The 25,263-nt window shown below is 46.7% G+C and overlaps 1 protein-coding gene across 4 annotated transcripts in view; it reads right to left on the reverse strand.

Moving 5' to 3' along the window:
- WDFY4 (WDFY family member 4) overlaps positions 1-25,263 on the reverse strand; it is a 1,820,746-nt gene that overhangs the window by 49,754 nt on the left and 1,745,729 nt on the right. For all 4 annotated transcript variants that reach the window (XM_069611160.1, XM_069611162.1, XM_069611161.1 and 1 more), the window contains 2 exons: positions 9,902-9,980; positions 4,830-4,950 (listed from right to left, as the gene is read on the reverse strand). In XM_069611160.1, the coding sequence (XP_069467261.1) occupies positions 4,830-4,950; positions 9,902-9,980 (200 nt within the window). The remainder of the gene's footprint in view (positions 1-4,829; positions 4,951-9,901; positions 9,981-25,263) is intronic.

The raw sequence follows: 25,263 nt of genomic DNA on the forward strand, positions 1-25,263 counted from the left end.
CTTGCAGGAATCCCCTTCAAACAAAAACTGCATGGAAATAATGCGGAAAAACTGTAGTGCTTGTTTTTCCATGGTACACATATATGGCAAGCACTAAACACAAGAATGCCACCAAAAGAAGTGCTCTGCCTTGTTTTACCTCCATTTGAAATCATCTGAAAATTACCTGCATGCAGGACGGCACCACACTTGCTGTTCTGTTTTCTGAATTCTAAAGCTGCACACATGACATCCAAGACGGCTTTGCAGTTTGCTCATGAGTTCATTTTAAAACATCACAAAGTTGTGCCCTTCATTTAAACCCCCCCTGGCATGCTTTACTTCTGCTGAGTACAAATATGTGAGGCAATACATTTCCAGAACAGCTGATGTACTGGGAAATCATTTGAAAGGCAAAGAATCCGGTTTTCCATATAAACAAGGCTTGTGTTTTCTTTTTCCATAAACAATTGCGCATAAACTGCAGACAAATAAAAGAACTAACGCAGTATTTCTTTTTCTCGTGTCAATTTCAAAGAAATGCTAGGCAGTATATCTCTCTGTGTCCAGAAACTAACCTTATCTGTAAAAGCACTCCAGAAGGTTTATTAACAAGAAGCTGTGTGCTGTAGAAACCGCATTGGTAAACTCAAAATGAACTGAAATAAACACACGTGTGAATTTACTCTTCTGAAAATCAGGGAAATTATGTTTAAAAGTAAGATGACAAATGACAGTGTTGCTTGCACAGAAACAGTATTGTATATGTGGGGGTCGCAGGGACATGGCAACCTAAAATGTACATTATATTTATTCCCAAAAAGACTTGGTTTCTGTTAAAAGAAAGAAAAACAAAAACTTGGAAATCAGCAGAACAGGTTTGGCAGGCACTTACTTCAAAGGTACCCTGCCTTCCATGGGGGAAAGAATTACATCCACAAGTGAACAAGGCCCCACTGGCACATGAAAGGACCAAAGTGTGGGAGTTTGCAGCCTCGTCAGACTGGCCGGCATCCTTACCAAAAGGAACAAAGGACCCAATGGGAAATAGCATTTTCAACAAGAGGTGTGATTTCCTTTGACACTTCTCCCAAGCCCAACTGCATGTCCTCAAAGGGCGTCATGGAAACCTTTTGTTCAGACTAACCAAGGGGAGGACGGTTGCTGTGGGGGTTTGTAGCACTGCCCACAGCTGTGGCAAATGTATCCCATTGACAATAAAGGACATTTGTACTTTAAGACATTTTTCCCGGCTGCCTGCATAACCTGTGAATGTAATATTATGACAGTTTTCGTGTGATTTTTAAACAAGCAAAATGAGACTAAGCATATGTTCCTTGCACGTGAGGAACTGAAATGGCCATGAAAGATGCATTTTGGGGTCAATTATAAATGGCAAAATTATGAAATTAAGTGAGAATATGCGGAATAGTGGTGGGCAGATGTGTAGCCATTTACAGAATTTTTAATATTATTGTTCTCATTAAAATGGCAAAATTGTGCCAAAAAACAATGCATCATCACACAGAGTTGGCGATCGGATTGTCCAATTCCCTGTAAAATATTGAATCTGCATATCTGTTTTTTATGATGGTGACTAGGATGGATTTGAAGTTGTGCTCCATAACTTATTTTTGTAAAAAGTAACTCTTGGGAGACAAAGGAAGTCATAAAATCACACCATAAAATGATGTCAGTGCCTCTGAACCAATCAGACCGGAGGGAGGATGGAACTCCAGTAGCCTTACCTATCCCAGTTGAGGGGTGTACTTCCGCCCAGATTGTAAAATAATTCTCTGATGTCACTTTGCCTATATAAGCAGGAAACAGGGAAACCCTAGGGACAAGCAAATGAAAACCAGACCTCAAGATCCAGGAAATCAGAGATGCATCCCACTATAGAGACTGAGAACTCAAAAACCAGATCCAGAGGCAGCTGATCCAGATCCAGACAGCACCACCCCTCCAGATCCAGCCATATCCAATCATCGAGGGAGAAAGGAGGAAAGGCAGCTGACCCATCCCGCTGTCCACAGCGACCAGACCTTGCCCAGCTGATCCCCTCCAGGTGAGTCCAGCTGTCCCAGAGACCAGATTCCTTAGCTCAGCTGTCCAAAGTCTCAAACTCAAGCTTGCCTTGTAAGTATCACCTCACCCGACCCAAAAACTGCATCTCCCTCCCTTTTAATTTTGCATCATATACAATTCCTATTAAAATCCCAAGAAAGATTCCAGATTGCTAGTATCATCTGTTCACCTTTTCCTTAGAAGAATCTGTGTTAGTCCATTTATGCTAGCGTATTCCTTATGATAATTATTTCAGTTATCTGTGTAAGTCCTTAGTACCATTTTGAAATAATTAATTCCCCTATAATGAGATTCACAGTGAGCTGCTTGCAATTTAAACCCAACCACCTCATGCAAAGTGCCTTTCTATAATAACTATAGTCCTTAAAATATAGTCTCAGTAGAACTAGTCATTGTGCTAACAAAACCGAATTTTCCCGTGTATAGCGCTTTTCTTTAAAATCCGACATGCATTTTCCATAGAGAAACCCACACCATCATCCTATTAAGAGTAATCCCTTTCCCTCAGAATCCTGTCTATGTGCCTTTGTTTCTCTTCCGAAAAACCGATTTCCGATTTTGTCAGCTAAGCCCCTTTTCTCAGCTGCTTGTTATTTTAAAGCTTTTGTAAAATAAGAAATTGCAATTCTGTCACGTGTGGTTTGTTCTGCATTGTTTCCCCCCGAAATCGATTTTCTTACCTGTGTCACGTTGCTTTGGTGCCCTGTTCAGTAGTCTGTAGACTTCCTTATCTCTTAAGTACAGCCACACAAATCTCTGTCATAGCTATGCTACCGCAATTGTGAACTGAGATACAAGTAACAAGTAAAATCTGAGTATGCCATTTTGCTCGTTTTTAATATTTTCATTTTCTTCTTTGGCCTCCCATCCTGCAGAGGTGGGTTGAATTTAAAAATGGATTCTTCCCTCTTTATACTGACTCTTTGCCACTACTTTCCATCCACAAAGAATTTCGTTAGTAGGTGTTTGGGGAAGTGTTGCAGAGGGAGTGCATAGCCTGTCTGCCATCTGTCATTTTGAAGAAAAGAAAGGTAATTTTGCTTCTGCTTTCTATTAAATGTTTATGTATATGATGTTAGGAATTTGAATTTATTGTGTTGTAGGATTTTTGCATTGTATAGCCACAGTAGTGGTGAATGCTGTCCTAAATTTTGACTTGCTTGATTTTCTTTGAATTATAAAAAATTATAAATATTTCATTGTAACACACCAGCCTGATTCATAAGTATTTGTTAAGGTGGCTGTGAGATGGGTTGGGTGTCTTCTCAAAGTAAAACCAGAGAATCATTAAAGATAAAAAGCGTTTTTAGTGCGAGCCAGATTCATTGTCAGTGGAAAGAGTCCCTGGCTGGTGTGTGCCATGTTCTAAATCTGTTACAAAGTGCTACATAAATGCAATAAAAGAAAAATAATATAAAGAATACAGTTATGTGAAACATTGTGGAGGCAGAGCAGTTCAGACTGGCCGCATCACGCAGTGAAAATATCATCCAACAATTGATAAAATCATCACTTTCACCCAACACTGGCCCGATGGACCAGGGCCAGCCAAATGCATTAGCACTGTGCTGCAAAACCCTGCAACCACAGGGGTCAGGTGAGAATTACTGTGGTTCTAGGCAGGGCTAAAGTCGAGGGTACATGCAGGTAGATAGTGTCCACCCACGTTTTGCTAAAATGAGAAACATTGAAAGTCTTCCTTGAATTTATGAATTAAAGCCGACTTCAGGGATCGAACCACCACAGCACTATAAAACTTGATGAATAAGAACAAACAACTAAAGGTGAAATGTCCCATTTCGGTACTACATGTTCGAGGGAAAACATTTGATTTAAAACACGCACACCTTTTAATGTTTTCAAAAACACTATAGTGTGTTGATTTTATAAAAGGCAAATGTTATTCGTCCTGTGCAATTGTGGGTGGTTATACAAAGCCAATTTAACAAAATGTGCATATTTCACCTTGATATGCTAATTTCTGGCGACGTCATATCACATTGCGTTTGTTGAGGAGCCCCCCACTTTTATTTTTACGACTTGGCCCCTGGGTCTAGGGGTGTATTCTCCATCTCACAGAAGAAAGGAATAACCTGGCATTTGCACATGTACAGCTCAAAGTGAGAGTAGGTAAATGTCCCAAAGACAATTAACAATTAACTGAAATTACAGTGCCTTTCCATGGCATTAATAGAATTCTGCAGCCTTAATATTTAATCTGGTAATGCCAATGTGTTCTATATGGCGCTTCTTCCTGTCGTGTTGCAAGTTTATAGTGCTCTGATCAACTTGTGTCACTCTTACATATTTCCATGGAGCTCATTTGATCATGCTCAGAAGAATGAAAGGCTGAGTTGGCCCATTTGGAAATGAACCAATGAAAACTAGGCTACTGACAAATATCTTGTCAACAGAGGCATTAACCTACTGAGCTGACTTACCAACTTAAAACTTAAACCCAAGGTTTAGAATTACTATAGAATGTATGAGGTGCTATATTTTGTTGAAAAGAATCCTATGGCTATCTGTGTCATATAATACATCTCCATGGAGTGGTATATTTCCACAGAGTTCATGCTGGGCTTTCATGCTCCAGAGTTCACTAGAAAACATCCCAATAGTCCCACGTAGGTAATGACACAGGGTTGGTGGTAGGGCGGGGAATATGGTACGCTTTCACCTGTAAAGAAATCCCACTGAGTCCGACATCCAGCACCTGCCCAAGACGGCCACACCCTCCTCACACCCCAAATGCTCCTTACCTGGATACAGCCAGCGCCGTCACCGCCGGAAGCCGAGGCCGTTGTCTGCCATCTTGGGAGTTGTCCAGGCGCAGCTCTGCGCACAGCTCCAGCCCACGCGGATCCCGTTCCTCCGCCTCACCTGTTGTTGTTGTTTGTTTAAATAACAAATAAATATTTAGAAACTGTTTTTATTTATGGTCAGCAAGTTGTTAAATTGAGAAGAATATATTTAATCTCGGCCGGCGCAGCGGCGAGAGAGGCTGGGAATTGAATTTGCGGCCTGCGATAGTTACATGTGCTGACGCGCCTGTGCCGCCACTGCGTTCCAAATTGGATTTGTGGATTATTACTTTCGAAATTGGATGCCTAGTTCAGCAGAATCGTCCATCAGTGTTTACGGGCTGAATGCTTAATCAGGCGCCCCAGAACACCTTGCTGCCGCGACACGACACTGAGCATAATTACAGGGCGCGCAGAAATTCCGCAAGCACCGGTGTTATCAATTTACCCAAATCCTCTCACAGCCCCGGCGATAATTAAATGCTGGGAGTATTTAAAAATTAGACGTAAGTCAATAATTGCAGCTGCCGCAGTCGGTATTGGCGGCGTTTTCAGATTCATTTTATTTTGCAGAATTACATGTGGGTTTAATAGGGCCAGGAAGCGAAACCTAAACGGATTGACGCGGATCCAGAGAGTCTCCGCACTTTGGGTGGCTGTCTGGTGCACGGTGGTGGGCAGTTGTCTTCCTCTATTGTGTGTATGTGTGTGAGAGAGAGCGTAAGAGAGTGAATCATAGCTCTTGCTGAAAACTGTGTTCCCTTGGGCAGACTAGTTTCTATTTCTTTCATTTAATATTTGAGCTGTAGTAATTGTTGAAGGCATATGAACTGTCAGTGTCAGTCCTAGGGTGGCCATAGGCAAATCAAAAGAAATAGTCATCTCGACTCTGAATGGTCTCACTGAATGATGGCACAATATTCCTTCTATAACAAGCCATACTTGGGACAAACTGCAGGGCTCCGACTACTGCAGAATGCTACAGCTCATATACTGAGACAGGTCTCTATTGGCATCTTGCATGATCGAAACATGTTGGCAACAATCTTCAGTGTCAGAATTAGCCTGGCCATCTGAAAAGAAGGAAAAAGAAGATGTTCCTCCCAAGGTGTGGGGTTTTCACACTACACAAAAGGAAGACTACCAGAGCATCCCTGTTACACACTACACAAAAGGAAGACTACCAGAGTATCCATGTTAACCCACTGAAAAAGGTTTTGTGGTATCATGGCAAACAGACAGGGGTGTGTAAATATGTGATATGTGGAATGTTTGTCTCACGAACCAACTTCCCGGGCACCAGTGGTCCAGGGATGAATATCGGTTTTTAAAGCATCAGACACACACCTCTAGTACACCGGAACGGATCTGAACAGATTGGAACCACAAGTCAATTATAAACCTCCTTGTCCAATTTTGGTAACGTGGACAGAATGGCGGGCTTATCCCCAAATGGTTGTGGATTGTTAGTTAGTTGCAGCACAGTGAAAATACAATTGCCCAATGATAAAAGGGACTGTCCAGTCAAAGTTGTATACAAATATCTACTTTATTATTATGAAAACAGACAGTTCTTGCACACTACTAAGTACAACCCACGCTCTAAAGGAATGCAGAGGACATACAGTTTCAAAGAAGGAAAACAAATGCACTCTGGATACTGACTGGAGGGTTGTCGGTATAGTAATTAATCGCAATAGTTCAAGGATACTTGGTTTCAACACAAAGGGAAAAATGGGTTGTAAAATGTCACTAGAGGCCTTCAGAGAAGGACCAGGGGTACAGAACCACAGTGTACCTGGCGCGTGTAGGAGTTTTTGGTGCTTGACAGGGTCGAATCAATTTCAGGGCACTTTGCAGCTTCTGCGACAGAGTTCAAGACGGGAGACAGCTGCAGTTATTAGGCGGCAGACAGCTCTGCGAGGGAGGCTTGACAGGCGACTGCAGGCTGGCCTACATGGTGGCTTGGGGTCAGGAATCATTTTCTCAGGGCTAGTCAGCGTTTTTGAAGCACTGGTCGAGGCATCTTGGATGGCTTAGCGACTGCAGCGTAACAGCAGTCAGCGGTGCAGTCGGTTGCAGCTCGAGGAGGTCGACTGGCTCAAAACATTTCCTTTAAGGCAGAACGCGGTAGATGCATGTCAATGTACATCTCCTAGCTTCTTCACTGGGCTCGTGTCATCCTTTAAGGCGGGCAGCCCACAGCTGAGGTGAGTGTTGCTGGCAGTTGCCTTGTCTTTGGTTTGGTTCATAGACTCTCTGGCACTTCCCACCTATGAATCTTGCTGCAGGGCCTAGCAGGGCAGGGTGTGTGCTGGCTGGGTGCCAGCTCTGGAGCTGCTGGGAGGGTCCTCTGGATTCAGTATTTCCCTCTGTTCCCAGGGAGATGTTTAGGGGAGAGATATTGCTTCACTCTTGGATGTCCTGGCCTCCCTTCACTGGCAGAAGATGTAAGGCAGACTGTACCTTCATCCAGGGTCCAATGCTGAGTTCTTTATTGTTACTTCTTGCAAGGTTTTCAGATTATCTGCCCAAAAGAGGGCCTCCACCCTCTTTTAAAGCCAAATGTACCACAGGCATTGGTGTAGGCTAAGCCTACCTTAATGGACCAATCCTGGGTCCCCACCAACAATCTCCTGTATGCATGAGGTCATAACCAGTGTGCTTTGCAACAAAAAAAGGTGAAGGGATGAAAACATGTTGTACTAAGTCCCATCCATCTTCCTGTCTATTGTGGATCAAAGGGTCTCTCTGGTCAATGGAGCTCTATGTGGTTCGTGATTAAAGCGGCATCTCTCCATTGAAGCTGAAGTGAGATCAGACTTTCATTTGCCATCAATCCACATACTACCTTCCCAATTGTCACATCCAGTGTTCAGCGCTGCTCCCTTCGGCACCATTGAAAGTCACAAGTTAATTCTGTTTTCTCTCCTTCCAAGATGGTGGTCTTGAAGCCCAAGCACATTGCAGTTGTTTCACATTCCGGGTGCCAATGTCTACTGACGTCATTAGATCTCACTCCTGGGAACGGATATAGACGCCGCTGGCCAGAGGAGCGGTGCGTCACTTCTGTTTACCTAGACACTGCGTAGGCTACTCTTTTCTCTACTCTGTTTATTTGTGTGTCTTCTCACTCATGCTCAGACTTTCTCTTCTCTCCCAGACCGATTTCCTCCAAAGACTCACGTCTCCTCCCAACCCCTTCTCCAAAGGCTTCTGTAGTTCTTCCTCCTTTAGCTCTCAGGTAACTCCCCATTCTCGTTTATCACCTCTGCTCCAGCTGACTAGGTCTAGCCCATTCATCTCCGCATTGTGTTTCCCAGAATCCAGTCCAGAATTCCTCAGAAGAGCAGATCTTTCGAAAGGCGATCCTAGGTACCAATTCCTCACCATTGAGAGAGACGACATCACCAGAGACGGGGATGACTACTGTAATGCATGCAGCCCCAGACATGACATTTCCCTGTCAGTTGATACTGAAGGTGGGAGCTGGCATCAGGTTGACACAGTGCATACGAAAGGGTTTTGGGGGTTTCTTGTCTCCTTTGTAAGCCTCTGCAGCCAGCCCCCATGTCAGCCTGTTTGAACTAATGCAAAGCTGCCACCACTAACAGTGCTACACAGAAGGACAGGGCGGATCCATGGAGCCATTGATAGTTAATTAGGCTTGCCATGGTAGGGGAAAGGTTTTGCCCTCCCCCTTCTGAGATAGCATGGTGTAATCCTGGCTGTCATATCCCAACTAAATATGACAGGGGGGACTGCGCCTGTTGGCTGTGTCCACCCAGAGTACACAGGTATATGTGTATGTCATGCGGTGAGCATAAGAAAATGTGTGGCGATTCGCCTCACACATTTTGATCTATCGTCATTCAATTTCATCTTAAAATATTTTTTTTAAACCAGGCAAGCGAACACTCAACGTGCGGTTGGTCGAATTCCTCACAGTTTGTCTATTGTGTGCAAGGTAACTATAACTGTTTGGCAGAGAGCGCTAAACCCTTTTGGTAGTGTATCACAGCCCAAATGAGAGCAGCGGTCAGCACAAGATTAAGGCAGTATTTGCTAAAACAGCTTATGGCAGTAACTTCTCCTGAGTCGGGTAGTTTCATGTATTGCTGCCAAAACTGGATCAGGCAGGAGAGTGCACTGGAACCAAAGTACAGATGCCAAGACAGAGTGAAACAAACCAAGGCTATTAATATATATGACCCCTCGGCCTCGCTTGTGGTGGCTTTAATATTGGTGTCAGGTGAAAACTTGGCCTGGGTCCAGGTGAATCTTTGCCTTAACAATGTTGAAGTTTCTTATTTTACAATGCTTTGTGTTTGCGTGTCAACAGTACTGAGTATAAATTGGGCAGGTGGGATAGCCCTGAGAGGGAGCCTATGCTCACCATCCACAATCCCCCTTGCCCCAGGTATGGGCCTCTAGACTATTGACAAGACTACCACACATGGCCTGTACTTTTTCTTGGGTAACTAAGAACCACTCAGTTGTAGCTATGGTTGTATGGTGGCAGGAGCTTTCGCAGCCAAGCAAGGTAAGGCAGTACCAGGTGAGACACCTGCTAGCAGCAACTTCTTTGGAACTGGTGCGCCCGATGCATGGCTGCCAAAGTTGGATTTAACAGGTGAGCACGCCTGAACCAAAGTATTTATGGGAATATACTGGCGAGCAAATCTAGGGATGGTGTAGGATGCAACCCTGACTGGTGACAGAGGCAAGGCCCGAGTAAAATGCCATGGACAGCCCTTCACGTAGCAAGCAGCATGGCGGCAGGTGCACAAAAGAGTTGGCCACAAGTGAGGCTCTTCCCCAAAGGAGTTACCATCTATTTTAATATGCTGCACTAATTGGGGCCCTCTTTAACATCTTATCACATTATCTGCCTTGACACACATTGAGTTATTTCAAAGAACAATCTTTTCCACATGCCGGTCTACGTTGTGTGCTTGGGGAGGGGACATTAACTTCTCCCCCCACCCACCCCTCTCAGTAACCCACATTCTTATACTATAGCACTTTACCTTTCTTTTGGTTGTCTGGTACAGAGCCACTCCCAGGTGTTGGCACTTCAGGAGTCCTTGCAGACTGCCTCCTCCAGAGCTGTAGAAAGTAGAGACATCATTGCACAAAGCACAGAGAGATACAAAGAGGTTAAAGATTAGTGGTGAAGAGTAACAATGCATTATAAACAATGCTATTCTATATTATGTTAATGTTGGTAAACCTTTTTTTTTAAAATACTTTTATTTATTTGACTTGACAACACACAGAAGAACAGAGATGGACGCGGAGCGACATCAAATTAGACTTTACAAAATGGAAACTTTACAGTGCAGTGTTCAGATTTCGTGCAGGTCACAAGGGTCGAATTATAGAGGATGTATTGTAATCAGGAGTAAAGGAGACACAATTCACAGGACGGCATTATTGAGGGGGCCGGGAAGGGAGGGAGGATTCAGAATCTGAGTTTGAGGTCAAGGCAGACATGTAGCTACGGAACTGATGCCAGATGTCCCATGGTCTCGAGTGGGGATGTTGCAAAGCCCCCCAGGCCTCCTCGGTATCATGCGCCCAGGTGACTGTCCTGAGCCACTGTGTGTATGTAGGCGCTCTAGGACGAAGCCAGCACATCAGTATGCCAATGTATAGCCAGCACCATGCAGCGACCCGCTAACTTCTTAGAGTCACGCCCCAGCTGGGGAAAGTCATGGAAGAGACAGCACATTGGGAAAGGGTCTATAGTGTGCTCTAGTATGTCAGACAGTGTGGAGAACATTTCTGTACAGTATTGAGTGAGGTGTGGGCAATGCCAGATCATATGAATGTAGGAAGCTTGGTCGGCGCCACATCTGGGGCAGCTGGGAGAGAATTCGTGGAACATATGATGCAGTCTAGTTGGCGTGTGGTGATATCTGTGCAACATTTTAAATTGTAGTAATTTAAACCTAGAGTTATAGGACAGATCCTGGGTATGAGCGCACATTCGGGACCAGCATTCATCAGTAATCTCGACCCCGAGATCCTCCTCCCACCTAAGTCTTAGTTTGGGAAAGGAGGGGGCAGCTCTAGTCTGTAGCAGGCTGTAAAGTCTCGACACCTTCCCTCTGAAGGAGTCGAAGGAGCAGAGTTCTGCAATTATGGGATCGTCAGGTGGCAGTGTGGGGAAGTTGGGGTATCTAGCTTTAAGATTCTTCCAAAGAGAGGAGTATTGTAGCCATGCTGAGGGCTTCCGCCTGAGGGAGAGAGGGAGGTCTGTCCACTCAAGAAAGTTGCCCTGTTCATAGGCATCTCAGAGTGTCAAGAAGCCTGCCACAGCCCAGCGAGATATAATGGATTGAGGAATGTATGGAACATCAGGGAAGAAATTCCAGAGTGGGAGGTCCCCATGGAATGGGTGAGGTGTAGCAACCATTGACCAGATCTTGGTGAGTGCTAAGGATGTACTAACAATGGGGTCTGCTGAATCGGGGTCAGGTGGGACGGGTTTGAGGATGAGGGAACCGTTAGTTTCTCCAGCCGGACATGAGGAAGGGGATCTATGGTGTTGAACCAATGGGAAGCAAATTGGGATTGGGCTACCACCCCTTACCTGATAAAGTCGGGGGCGCCAAACCCACCTAACTCCTTAGGGGTGGTCAGTGTTGTTAGTTTGAGGCGGACTGCACTGGAGTGCCAAAGAAAGGTGTTGGTTATGCGGCATAGAGACTTGAAGAATTCATCGCCTTGCCATAAAGGAAGGTTAGTGAATCGGTAGAGGAGTTGAGGTAGCACTACCATTTTAAGTATTCCGATTCTACCTGGTAAGGAAATGGGGAGTCTAGACCAGCTAGCAGTTTTAGTGGCCAGGTTTGTGAGGTAATTCTGGTAGTTGTCGACGCGCAACTTCTCAGTGTGCCGGGAAACTGCCACCCCCAGGTAAGTGATGTTGGATTGAGACCAAGTGAATCCGCTTAGATCAGAAGGTGGTTGCGTGGAGTCTGTGAGCGGAAATAGGACCGACTTAGAACAGTTTACCTTCAACTCAGATTTGTGTCCAAATCGGACTACATCGTTCGGAATTAGGGCAAGATTGGTTTCTGGGGAGCGGATGTAAAGTAGGGCATCATCAGCGTATAAGGAGACCATATCGGCCTGGCCCGCTGTGCTCAAGCCTCTGTGGGAGTGTGACTGGCGCATCATGTGCGCAAAGGGTTCCATGGCTATGGCGAATATTAGCGGGGGAAAAGGGCATCCCTGTCGTGTCCCTCTGGCTATTTGGAAGGAGGTGGAGCACCTGTCCTAAGTGCGGACCATGTCTGATGGGCTGGTGTAAAGGAGCCTGACCCAGGTTCGAAAGTTGGGGCCAAACTTGCATTTTTCAAGGACACGCCACAAATATTCCCATGACACTGAGTCGAATGCCTTCTGCATGTCTAAGGTGGCTGCCACCGCCTGTGCCTTCGGATTGATCCTACTGATCACATTGAAGAGTCTTCTTAGGTTCAGGAATGTGGACCTACCTGGGACAAATCCCGCCTGGTCAGGGTGAATAATGTGGGGCATAAATGAAGCCAGTCGGTTGGCCAGTAGTTTGGTGTATATTTTTACCTTGCAGTTAATTAGCGAGAGGGGCCGGTATGAGCCACATTGGGTGGGGGGTTTGCTGGGTTTGAAAAGGACTTTTATCATTGCCTCTCGGAGAGAGGGGGGGAGTATGCCTTTTTCGCATGCCTCCTCCCATAGGGCCAGTAAATGCGGAACCAGGTGAGATTTATAATGTTTATAAAAGTCCATGCGGAGGCCATCCGGCCCAGGGGCCTTTCCCGACGCCAGCGACCCAATGGCTTCTGTGAGTTCTTCGGCAGTGAAGGTCTCTCCAGGGAGATGATGGCATCAGTGGACAGGACCGATAGAGGGAGGCTTTCCAGATAGGCGTTGATTTCTGAGATATGGGGGCCATCGACTTTCGAATACAGGGAGGTATAAAATGATAGAAATCCTGAGTTGATGTCTTGTGGTGAGCTAGCTAATGTTCCATCGGTCCTTTCTATCCCCGGTATGTTGGGGGCTCCAAATTCACAACGTATCAATCTGGCTAGCAAGCGGCCTGGCCGCCCTCCCACCCCATAATTCCTCACTGACTGAGGGCCATCCAGGAACTTGACTTCTCATTCTGCAAGGCCGCGGAACCTATCCAGCTCTGACCCCAGTGATGCTAGTGTGTCGGGGGAGTGATCCTGGGCATATTGGGTCTCTAAGTTAGCTAGGGACGATTCGCTATCCGCAATATCCGCCCGGATAACTTTCAGGATGCCGCTCCCTTTGGAAATGGCGATACCCCTAGTATAAGCTTTAAAGGATTCCCAGAGGGTGGCTTGTGATGCTACTGAGTCCGTGTTGATCTCAAAGAATTCTTCGATGGAAGATTCGAGTTCGGAGGCGAAGGCCTGGTCAAAGAGGGCATGGGGCCTCATTCTCCATTGTCTCGTTTTGCCATAGTTTTGGCCCCAGTTCAATGAGAAAATCACCAGAGAATGATCTGATAGCGTTCTAGGGAGGATAGCCAGGTGGGACAGGGACCTGTTCAATATGTCTGATAAGAGCCATCTGTCTATTCTAGAATGTGAGTCGTGGACTGAGGAATAGTAGGAGTATGTGCAGGCGTCAGGGTACATAAGGCGCCAAGCGTCCACCACAACTAGTCAAGGGAGAATTGTGAGAATCGTGTGGGCTGCCCTGGAGAGTTGGCGAGGTCTGGAGCCCGATCTGTCCATGTTGACGTCTAATATCGTGTTAAAGTCGCCACCCCATATGATCGGGACCAGGGGGTAACTCTCCAGGACAGAGGCCAGGTGCAGGTAGAATTCAGGGTCATCAATATTCGGGCCAATTATATTCAAGATGGATACCTCCTGATTTTGCAGATTGCCGTTAATGAGTATATATCTCCCAAGCGGGTCTATCTGTGAATGGCGGCAAGAGAACTTGAGGTCCCTGTGTATTAAAGTAAGGGCACCATGACTCTGAGTGAAGTAATTAGTGTAGTACCTCTGGGGTCCCCACTGTTTAGCAAATCTTTCGCCTTGTTCAGAGCGGGCGTGGGTCTTTTGTAGGCATAAGATTTTAACCCCTTGGCGCTCAGCATAGAGTTGTATCTGTCGCATCTTTTTGTGGTTACCCAGACCCCTTACGTTCCAGCTCATGAAGGTTAAGCTGCTATCCACCATTGGTGCGGGGCAGTTGTTTGAGTTTTTCTCTATGAGTTAGTAGTGGCCAATGCCATCTCGGCATGGGCAGGTGTGTTACCCTATCTATGTGCCTGTAATGTACTACTGTGGTATGTGTGGCATCTCTGGTGGTTGTCAAGACTTTTTTAACATAACATCCCGTCCCCCCTCACCCCGCCCACATCCCTCCCCCAACCAGAGGAATGAAAACCCAACATAACCTCAATAACAACCAGGTCAATGGCATCTACGCCTGGGGGTCTGAGAGCTGCCCTGGCGATACTACTCCGGACTGGGAGTGTATAAGGATTTTAGTGTTCCTAAACACAGTAAACCTGCGTGACTGATGAGGACCACGTAATAAAGGATCAGTAGAACAAATAAGAAACAAAACCGTTTACAGATGTAACCTTGCAGAGCATAGCCGGGGAGGATAGCTCAGCGGCAGCGTGCGCGTCTTCAAAGCAAGACGACACGAAGCAACAACAGGTTCGATCCCCGGGTCCGCGCTTAGAAACTTCTGGGTGTTTAAGCGCGTTATAAATACGTAACTAAGACAAAAAAAAAAAAAACACAATTACGCAACTAAGAAAAACAAACAATTCCTGTAACAGCGCCTCGATGCCTGCGGGCTGTGTGAGCGCTTTATAAATGTTAAATAAATAAATAAATAAATAGCCGCAACCATGCACAACACTATATAGAGGCCTGTTACTAGTGAAGGCCTAATTGGAGACAACAGAGCAAAAACACAGTGAGACCACAATGGTGAGGAATTAGCCAGAGAAATGCTCATCAACAAATTTCAAAGCTTATTCCGTTAACGTGAAAAAGAATGTTTGATTTGAATGTTCAATTCTAAGATGCCTGCGGGCTACCGGCGCGTAATAAGTAAGTACATACATACATACAAGCTTTGCAGGAAATAGCCTCGAGTATTTGACTCCCAAGTCTCGGAGTCTCTTTTTTACAGCCATGAAGGTTTTGCGCTCCTGCTGCACAGAGATGGACAAATCTGGGTAAAGATGAATCCTTGCTGCCCCAAGGAGCAGCTCCCCCTTAGCCCTAGCAGCTCTCAGGAGGGCATTGCGGTCCCGAAAGTTTAAGATTCTGGCTATGATGGGACATGGAGGAGCGCCCGGTCTGGGCTTCGCGGCTAGGGTACGGTTGGCTCTTTCAACTGCAAATTTCGTAGAGAGTTTCGGCTTATCCAGGAGAGTTAGAAGAATGCATTCCACGAAGTCCTCCATGGGCTCATCAATATTGTCTTCGGGTATTCCGAAAATGCGCAAGTTGTTACGTCTCGAGCGAGATTCAAGATCGTCATTCTTTCTTTCGACTGCTAGCATCTGATTGGATAGAGTGGAAACCACAGCCCGCAAGGAGCCCAAGGGATCCTAAGCGACCCCCAACCTTGTTTCAATCACGGCCGTCAGTCTATTCAATATGAGCCTTTATGGAGGAGATGGTTCCATTCATGTCGTCAAGTTTGGTATGTAATGTGGTGAACCCCTCACGAATATACTCCAGCATCTTCTGCGAGTCATCCGGTGCCAGAGAGGTCGAGGCGGTGGGTGTCTCCTCCAGGGTCTCGGCCGCCGGTTTGGCTGGTGTTTTTGCAAACATATTGGTGAACTCTGCTTTTTCCCTGCTCCAGCTCCTTTGCTCATGGTGTCAGTGCAGGAGGGGTTCAAGGAGTATTGGTATGCCTGGGTGGACAAAGGTATTGGAGCTCTGGTTACCACGGTTGCTGCAGTGGGGTTATCTGAGAAGCCAATTGTACGGGTCTGTCTTTAAGATGAGCTGTGTGGGACCCTGCTGGTCTGGCTATGATCTTGACCCCTCTAGAGACCTGTGAGAGTGACCAGCAGCTATTATCCCCTAGTTCTGAACCTCTATGGGTTCTTTCAGATGACGGCGTTGCAATTCAGTAAATCTGCGCCTGTGGAAGTGGTGGCGGGGGGTCGCTTAGAAGATATACAGCTTAGAAGGCGTTTTACCAGTAGGCGGGGGCAGGAGGGCCAGCCGCATGCAGAATGGGTGCTGGTGATCAGTTCTGGACCCTATTAATGGCTAGGGTCCCGAGGGATGAAGAATGTATCTCAGCGCTGTTTAAGGTTTATTGAGTTGTCCCAGCAGAGTTCATATCCCAGCCTCGTCAGCATATGGATGCGCCACTGATTCTGGTGTACTAGCTTCATTAATTCCTGTTGAGCCAGTAGCAGTGGGGGGGGGGTCATTCAAAGGAGGGTACAGCCCACAATTGTCTATATGGGGTGGTGTCTGGGGGGCCAGCCACGTGCCATCCAGGTGCCGGGTGTGTGGACAGGCCAGTGCCACAGACTGGGCCCAGGACGCAATCGTTGTGCCCTGATTACTAGGGCAGGGGTTGGCTGTGTGTGAAGGGGGGGCCTAGTGCAGCACCACCCGGGGAGGCCAGCCACAACTGTCCATATGAGCGAATAGGGAGGGGAGGGGGATCTCCCAAGAGTTCAAGAGAGTCCAGTTTATGGGTGTTGAAAAGGGCCCCGTAGAGTGTCCGGGTCGAGAGTTCCCCTCGGTATCTTGGATCAGGATGACAGACCACCTCTAGTCCCCTATTGAGCCTGCAGGGGGGGAGATAAGGGAGCCCCCGCGGCCACAGGGGCCCAGAGCCACAGCAATGCAGGGGCCCCACACCTTCCCCCGGGGCTCTTACCGTATTTTGTGGTCTCGTGGCATGGAGGTGGGCAGCAGGGGGAGCCAGGCACCCAGCGCACCAATGTGGGGCCAACGGGGAGGGGGCTGCTGTTCCACCGCAATATCTCCGCCCACGAAGCGAGGGAATCCGCGGTGTATGAGGATCGCGTCTTTTTTCTTTTTTTTTTTTTTAAGGCTGGTGGGGGGTGCCCAGCGGACCCCCGGGGGACCCGCTCAGCAGCTCCTGGAGCCCCAAATCTGGCGCAGCACAGGGGGGGTGTAGAGAGCACCCAGACGAAGGATGGCTGCTTGGCGCCTTTTCGGGGCCGAGACGCCCCTCCCCCACGAAGGCCCGGGAGCACCGCGGCGCACAGTAGATGGAGGGGCTGCAGGAGCCGCCGCTTGGGGCGAGTCAGTGGAACACAGCGCCGGTCTCCTCTGCAGCTGTCTCTCCGCTCTCGGGGGTTTTCCTGCCTGTAAGTCGGTAGGAGTGTGGCAAGGATGTTCCCACACCGGCCACAGTTATTAAATAAAGTTCTGCTGCGTGGTTCAGGGTATTTTTAACATAAAGCGGTCTCCCAGTCCGGAGCTCTGCGATCAGGCAGCCATCACCGTGTCGCGCAACAGCACCCCCCCTGCTAGGAAACTTTAAATTTGGCTAACACCACCGATTGGATAGTTGACAAATGGTTAAAAGGCTGGACAATTGGAACTGGAGCCCGTGTGCACAGTCATCTTCCAATGTTCCTACAAGAGAGGCCTATTTGTACCTACAGCATGGGTAAATCACTGGGATGGTCCTGCAGCGCCAAGAGGAAACCTGACCCTGAAGAGGATGCTGTGGAAGCCCTGTTCTGGCAAACAGCCCAACATCCCACTCCAACATCAAAACCACTGCTGGCATTTGTGCGCTCCACCCTTCTGCAAGACCAGAGGAAACTGTGAGCAGAGCTACTGTGCCGGATATGGACTGTCTTTGTCGCTGGTGAACTTTTGACTAGAAAAATTATTCCCAAAACTTTTGATAGCTTGCAGTTGCTATTTTATAGCTGCAAGCTCTTACTTTCTGTCTTTGACCACCACCATTGAATCCAATTGGAGAAGTGCATAACCTTTAGCATAAACATAAACTAAGGCATATCCTAACATCACGTAGTTGACACTGGCTCCCTTCGACGGGACCACATGTCAGGGTCACAATTTAAAGACTTTACATAGTTCTATTTTCAGAAAGTTACTCACTTGTAATTCTGCACTACCTTTTTACTGTGCCGTGAGATAAACCTATATTTCGACTGATCCGTATTGTGCTAACATTGCTGCCATGGCTTCTCTGCCACCGAGAGGTTCCAGTGGAATAAATGAGTGGCACCCAGTTACCTTTGCCTTGCTCAGGATAGGTATTTCTCACACCATGGACTCTGAGTTGAGGAAAACCTTTCTAACAGTTGCTGGGAGGTGAGTTGCCAAAGATCTCTGGGATACCATGGAGACCACATTGTGGGCAGCATTAGTTGTAGTGGTAAGTCTGTTGTCAGTAGTTGGTTGGAGGCTTGCTTGCTGCACTATGAAGCTTGGGAGTGGTCCATGGTGAAAGGTCTGGTATGATAGCATTCTGCAGGGGAACGTTCTAGTAGTTTATGGTAGGATGCCAATGTGTGGGCTTCCTTGGGGTAGTTCTTATTGTCCTTGCATGTGTCTGGACTTCAGTTTGTGTCCACTAGGTTTAGTTTGTTAAGACATAGCCAACACCAAGCAATCAGATTACCATCTGAACTGTGATAATTTGTGACAGCCATGGGCGTAATTCTAGGGGGGGCAGGGGTGTTTGTCCCCCCCCAACTTTCATGGCACACCATTTTGTCCCCATTCATTTGGCTGGGGACGCCTTTTCTTCAGATGTCATGTCCCCTCCAACATTTTCAGAAAAGTTACTCCACTGGCGACAGCATAGTGCAATAGCCTGAGTTATGGGTTCTGTTTGAGGTTGTTGTTGTGGAGAGGGCCATATTCTCCTTTGCACGGTTTTTGGGGCTGTGTTGATTACCTGAGAGACTAATATTGATGCATCTGCGTGCTGTTATGTTTATGGCATTGGGTTAATGTCCACGTTCAGTTCTGCGTCTCCTGTGTTTGCTGGTGTTTGAATTTGTTGTAGGTTTTCCATCTACTCTGTCTTTAGTGATTTGTTTGGTTCTATTTCTTTCTTTATTTCATGTTCTCGTTATGCACGTCACAGGTAACCCTTTGGTCACTTTTGACTAGGATATTATTTTAGAAGGTGGGTGGAAGGATGTTCAAGTTGACCTCAGCTCCTACGTTTGTATAGGTGCTAAATGGCTTGCCCAGTGGGAACAGGTAAGCTGGATGACAGGCTGATTTGATTGAATTAAAGATCAGGTAGGTAGCCGGTTCATGATGGTGGAATTTCCATTGAACCTGATGAAGTGGTAGCTGGTAGTGTGTCCTGGGTCCTGAGAAAAGGCTGGTGCCGTTGATGTTACTAGTTATCTAAAGCTTGATTGAAAAAGGGTCTAATCGTTTTCCTGAGTCACTGATAGTGTGGTTCATCCCTCAATAACTGGCTGAGGTTGGTCCACATATCGGCGCCTTGATACTTCAGTGTCTTTCCTCTGTGTTGCTTACATGTTGTCACTTTCCCGCAACAAAGCGTCCTAAACTTAAGTTCCTCATCGGTGTATACTGGGGCGCCATTCTCTGTTTAGGGAAACTTTATTTGCTCCATTAGACTCTGTGCTTGAATTATAGGACTTTAAATGCAACGCTTTTCTGCGCTGGGGGATGTGAAGTTGTGTGGTTCTGTTTTTTAAGTTTAAGGGATTGGTTGCTGTTTGGTTACTGTAAGGGTGTAGAGGTAAGGCTCATACACAAAGGTGGAATGGTTTTGCTTATAAACTTTTATTAACCAGTAAAAGGGTTGGGAAAATGGCCTCTCCATCCCTAAAGCTAAGAGGGGTTTCCCTGCCTCAAAGAAATCTAAGCAACACGTCAGGATGTCAAACAAATCGCCAGTCACTGCGGTGTCCCAAAAACCCTGTGTCTAACCCTAACACTAATAACTTAAATCTAATTGGCAAGGATGCTCTTTTCAAAACTAAGGTGGTGATGACAGTTTGTGACAACATAACATTTCCCAATGTCTCGGCCAGACACAAATAATGAAAGAAATGTCCTTTTCCACAATGTATTGCTCCAATGATTAGGGGAGGGGTTAGCTCCTTTGCCTTGGATTTGTTCTGGTTCCACTTTAGGAGCTTGTCTCCTCCTTATGTGGTTTCCTTTCTTTTTCTTATTTCCTTAGGCCCCCGACCAAAAGCACTACACTGTTCTTAGGTTTTCTTATGGGTGCGAGTCCCAGACTTGAAATGCTGTATTATGCCCCATGTGTACTCTCCTGCCAAGATTAGGTTTTCTATTCTATCTCTTTTGCTTACAGGGTCCCAGAACCTGTTATTCTCTGGTTCTCATGTCTGTGTTGGTCCCAGACTCGCAATGCGTGGTCGCAATAGCTTGGTTTACTCTCCAGCCAGGCATATGCTTTCTTTTGGACTGTCTCTGTTTCTCTTAGCGTCCCTGACCCTCTTATTTTCTGGCTTTCATATGGGTGGGGGTCCCAGACTCGCAACACACTGTCACAATATCTTGGTTTACTCTCTGCCAGGCATATGCTTCCTTCTGTACTGTCTCTGTTTCTTTCAAGGTCCCAGATCTTCTTATTCTCTGGCTCTCATATGTGTGCCGGTCCCAGATCCACAATAATACATCTTGTCGGCTTGGTTTACTCTCCTGCTGAGCATACAAGTATTTCTGTCTTTCTCTCATATTCTCGGGGTCCTAGACCCTCTTATCTCGTGCTCTGCCATTGTTCCTCGACTCCTCCTGGAACTCTAGAGCGTCTCAGTCTGCCTGCAACCCTGTTTGTCTAGTTTGCATCTTCCAAGCACCGGTGCTTCGCTGTGAGGCTCTGGCAGCATTCAGGCATTCTCTCTGGTTGGCAGCATCTCTGCCAGTCAATTCTTCTTCTTTGGGCCAGACCTTTTTTCTCCAGCCACATTCAGGTTCCTCTTCTCGTCAGCGGTTGCTCCACCAGTCACAGCTCTTTTCTGTGGCTGTGCTTTTGCTTTCCAGTGGCTTGACGGACTTTCGGATGCCTGGGTTTGTTTGGGCAACGAATGAAGTAGCTACATCTCCGTGGACTACCTTTGTGCTCCTGCTCGCCTCCGTGCACTGCATCTCGAGGTGGGGCGCCCTGTTCACTGGGTTGGCATCCCCAGGTTTCCTTGTCGGCGGATGGCTATCCCAATGTTGGTTTCCTTCTGCTATTTTGTATTCCCTTTGACCAATTCAATGTCATGAGAGACTAGACTGTTCACTCCTTTTCTCTAGAGAGATCTTCATACTTTTGATTATCTTCTACTTAACAGTACCTGTATTGGAGCTATATGGAAAGGAATTTGTATATTCAGGGCCACTAGTCAGGCCTAATATACTAGGTTGGTTGACCTTACAATAAAATACATTGGCACTGGTTGGCAACAGGGAAGGAGAGTTTGGCTTGGGGGAAGAGGGAGGGTCTAACAAAGAGGAATAATACAACGTTCATCTGGGGATGGTGGTCCCTAATCCCATAAGGGGCTTCCTCTTCCTTGTGAAACTCCCATGGCGCACCATCCCCAGGGGGACTATTGTGCTGTGCCCCATGTCAAGGGTCTCCCCATAGGGGAGAATGGACCACATCGACAGATTCGTCACATTACATAATCCCTTACTTTTTAGGATCTGTTTTTGTGTGGGCATTGGGCCTCTTTACGAGTTTGGCGGTTACTCACCGGCACCAGGGGGTTGCCGCTGACCATGTAACATTGCTCCGCCACCTGATATCCCAGTGCCACCAGGACATTACAAGTTTCGGTGGTCCGGCATGCCAGACGGTGGCGGACGCCACAGGAATGGGGGCATGGAAGCACTGGCTCTGTTGCTAACGGTGCCGGTGCTTCCGTGAAAAGCATGCCTGCAGGGTCCAGTGACCCCGGCAAGTGAGACCTGCTGGGAGCAACGGCTGCTGCAGGCATTCTTGTAGTCTGGCGGTCCAGAAAGGGTGCCAGTACACTGCTACTGGCACCCTTATTTCCAGACCGCCAGGCTTGTAATAAGGCCCATTGTCTAGCTGTGGAAGTGTTAAGGTACTGATGGGTTTCACCCGGTGAATGGATTGTAGTAAAGATAGGATGTACCCGAGCAGGTTTAGCAGCTAGTTTGTTCCTTTGACAACCCCATTGACTTGGTGTGCAGATAAATTAGAATAAAAAAAAATACTCCCAGGGCCATATCCTTCTGAGAGACGTAGAGGGCAATTGCTAGGTATCCTCTATGCATCTCATTCTTGAAATTTAGACAGAGGAAACCCTCCCTTCAAATCAAAGGAAATGTGCTCATCTCATGTTAAAATGGTCCTTCCTCCAGCCTGTGGTGCATCAGGAGGCAATCCACATACACTTTGAAATGAGTGCAGTTGCAAATCTGCACACCTTTAATACACCTTGATGTTAAGTAGCAAGTGAGAGAGGGGAGTCCTGAGCAGGTCTTCTAGTGAGAGCTTTGCTGCTTGATTGTGATCTGCCAAGCCAGCCCTTGTGTCTGCGTCTTGTGAGGCCAGGATAGTGAGAGGCCTGAGAGTATGATGTAAGTCCCCCTAATGTGCCCTGTTGATTTGGAGCCTTTGCTACAAAAACAAACAAAGAGCCTGCAGAACTATTAAAGTCTTCTGGTATACCCCAAAGTACATGGATAAATACTGGTTTGTTTTAAAGTCTTTATAATAACCCTGGATTTAGAATAGTAATGCACAGCGTCTGCAGAATAAAAAATGACTCACCTTGCATTTAACATTTCTCAGCAGGATTATTTTTGCAGATGGATTTGGCTAAAACGGCGGACATTGGGGACGTCACAGGAAGTTGTGGTCCAAACAACAGGATGTTAATTGAAACAATGCTAGTGGGAGACAGACAGATGCCTAAATGGTTGGCTTCTTTCAGGGGAGCAAGTTAGCTTTTAATTATTTATTTCAATGCCTCGTTATAGTGCTTTTATCCAAGAGGGATGATGGCAGAGATGATAGTAGAAATCAGACATATGACTACAAAGCGCTGCAGGATCCAAGGAATCTGAGAGCCGAGAGGAGAGATAGTATTACTAGCAGCTTTCGAGGATCCCAGGGGACTAAGAATCCAAAAAAAGAGACACTTTTACAAAGTGCTGGAGGGTGCAGGGGAGGTTTGAGGGCGCAGAGAAGAGACTGCATTGCCGTCGACACGACGAGATAATAGAGGGCAGAGAAGGACCCAGAGCAGAGTACAACACAGACAGCAATACATGGTTCCATTGGTGTGAGGGCCCAACGTGAGTTTGCATTACAAAGCATGCTGCAGGCGGAAGGGGTCTGAAATTCCAGAATAAATACAGTAATATAGGCAGCAGTGCAGAAACCTGGGGTTTAAAGCAGCACCAGAGAAAAAACGGCATGCACATAGAAATGCAGGATCTAAGCGCTCCATGTGAATATGTCGCCTGAAAAATGTCGTCAGGGAGGCGAATTTCTTTTCCTGCCCCCTAAAATACTTTCGCAAAATATTCTTGGAGCAGTGTAGTTTATGATTATAAAATCCAATCCTATAATATTTGGGGAAAGTGTTTGATTTTACTGGTGGTGTATATTTGGGGAAATGTCGCCCCCTGGCGGCATTTACCTTGACAAGATGTTCAATGGATACCGAACTGGTTCTAAGTGAATATGTCAACTGAAAAATGTGGTCAGGGAGGGGAAAACATGTATGAGCCCTAAAATACTTTCCCCAAATATGCTAGGGGGGGTGTGGGCTCAGAACAGAGACAGCATTACAGGGAGAAATGCAAAATCCCACTTGTCGGAGGGGGACCCATTAATCAGTGCTGTGGGATGACTGGGGGTAGGAGGGCCCTGAGCAGTGCCAGCAATGTGGAACGCTCGGTGGTGGGATCCCAGGGGCGGGGGCAACAAGGAGGGAGGGGTCTGCAGGCTAGAGGAGAGACAATATTATCAACAATAGTTCCAGAGACCGAGGGGTCTGATGGCCCAGAGCACAGACTGTATCGTAAAAAGCACAAAGGGATCCTCCAGGGCCTGAGGGCTGAAAGAAGATAAAGCATTAAAGGCAACACGGAGGGCCCATAGCAGGGAGAACATTATAAAAGTGTCCAGAAATAATACTTCTGGAATAAGTACAGCTGATTTGATCCCTGATTACCATCCACCACTTTCCACCACTTTTCTAAAAAAATTTGTTAGATGAATTTAATTAACTGGGGCTTAGAATATTTGGGAAGCGCTTATTGGTATAAGAAAATAATTATAATTTGAAATCCTCAAATGGGGAACAGGATGGGATAGATGAGATGGGGGCCGGTGGGGTAAAGGGGAGCTGAGAAGCCCAGGAGCCTTTTGTGGAGGATGCAAAGGACAGGGAGGGGCGAGGTTGCGCAGAGGAGTTACAACGGGGAATAGCATCATGCCGGAGGAGCGGGAGTGTGGTGAGGAGGAAGATTAGGATGTGGTGGTGCCAGTGGTCAAAGTGAGCAGGAACGGTCGGGAGCAGAGTTCCACTATTTTTTGCAACCATTCTATTGGCTGTCAACCAGCAAAGCTGCCACCCTTGAAAACTGTGTTGCACGTTGCTCCCCTCCTGCCTACCCTGTCCTCCACCGGGGTCACAGTTCCACTACATTTTTGGTACACTTCTACCACTGAGAGGTGAATGATATACAGCAGAGAAACTCATTGTATGTTCCGCAGGCCACTCCCAGCGGTTCACATCCATTGCTGGGGCCCCCATGGCCTCCCTTTTGCCTGGCCTCTGCTGCACGACCACACACTGATCAATCTTTTAAGGGGCCTGCTTTAAGAGCTTAAAGCTTCTCTGATGATTCTTTAAAGTGCTGTTTATTTTACCATAGACTTGAGGACCAAGACATAGTAATCGGTAGTACGAGCACTGAACATGGAAACTTAATCATTGACAAAGCCATATGGTTTGGATTTTAAATGGATTTTGTTTGTTTTGGCCCAGAGTGGTCACTTTTATTTTAAAGGCCTGCAGCTTTGCGTGTGCAGGTTCTGCCCTCATAAGCAAGTACAGTCTCAAATGCTGCAGTAATGCCATTCAAAGCCAGGTAATATTGCACATGCATTATTTAGTCACCACGTGTAATGTGCAGCCTCACTTGTCAATTTGCTGCCATACAGTGCCATTCACATGCTTAAATGCCACAATAATAGCAGAGAATGTCTTATGCATGGTATAGTCACCACAAGCACCCAGCATCTTCCAAATGTCCTGTTTCTGCCATTATATGCCAACGGCAGCCACACGCGTCAGTAGTACCATCCAATTGCACTTAATGCCTCATAGCGTGTTATAATGTGTTTTCTTAAATGGCGC

Source organism: Ambystoma mexicanum, chromosome 8 (genome assembly GCF_040938575.1).
Source record: "Ambystoma mexicanum isolate Mex_15411 chromosome 8, UKY_AmexF1_1, whole genome shotgun sequence".
In the NCBI taxonomy this organism is placed as follows: domain Eukaryota; kingdom Metazoa; phylum Chordata; class Amphibia; order Caudata; family Ambystomatidae; genus Ambystoma; species Ambystoma mexicanum.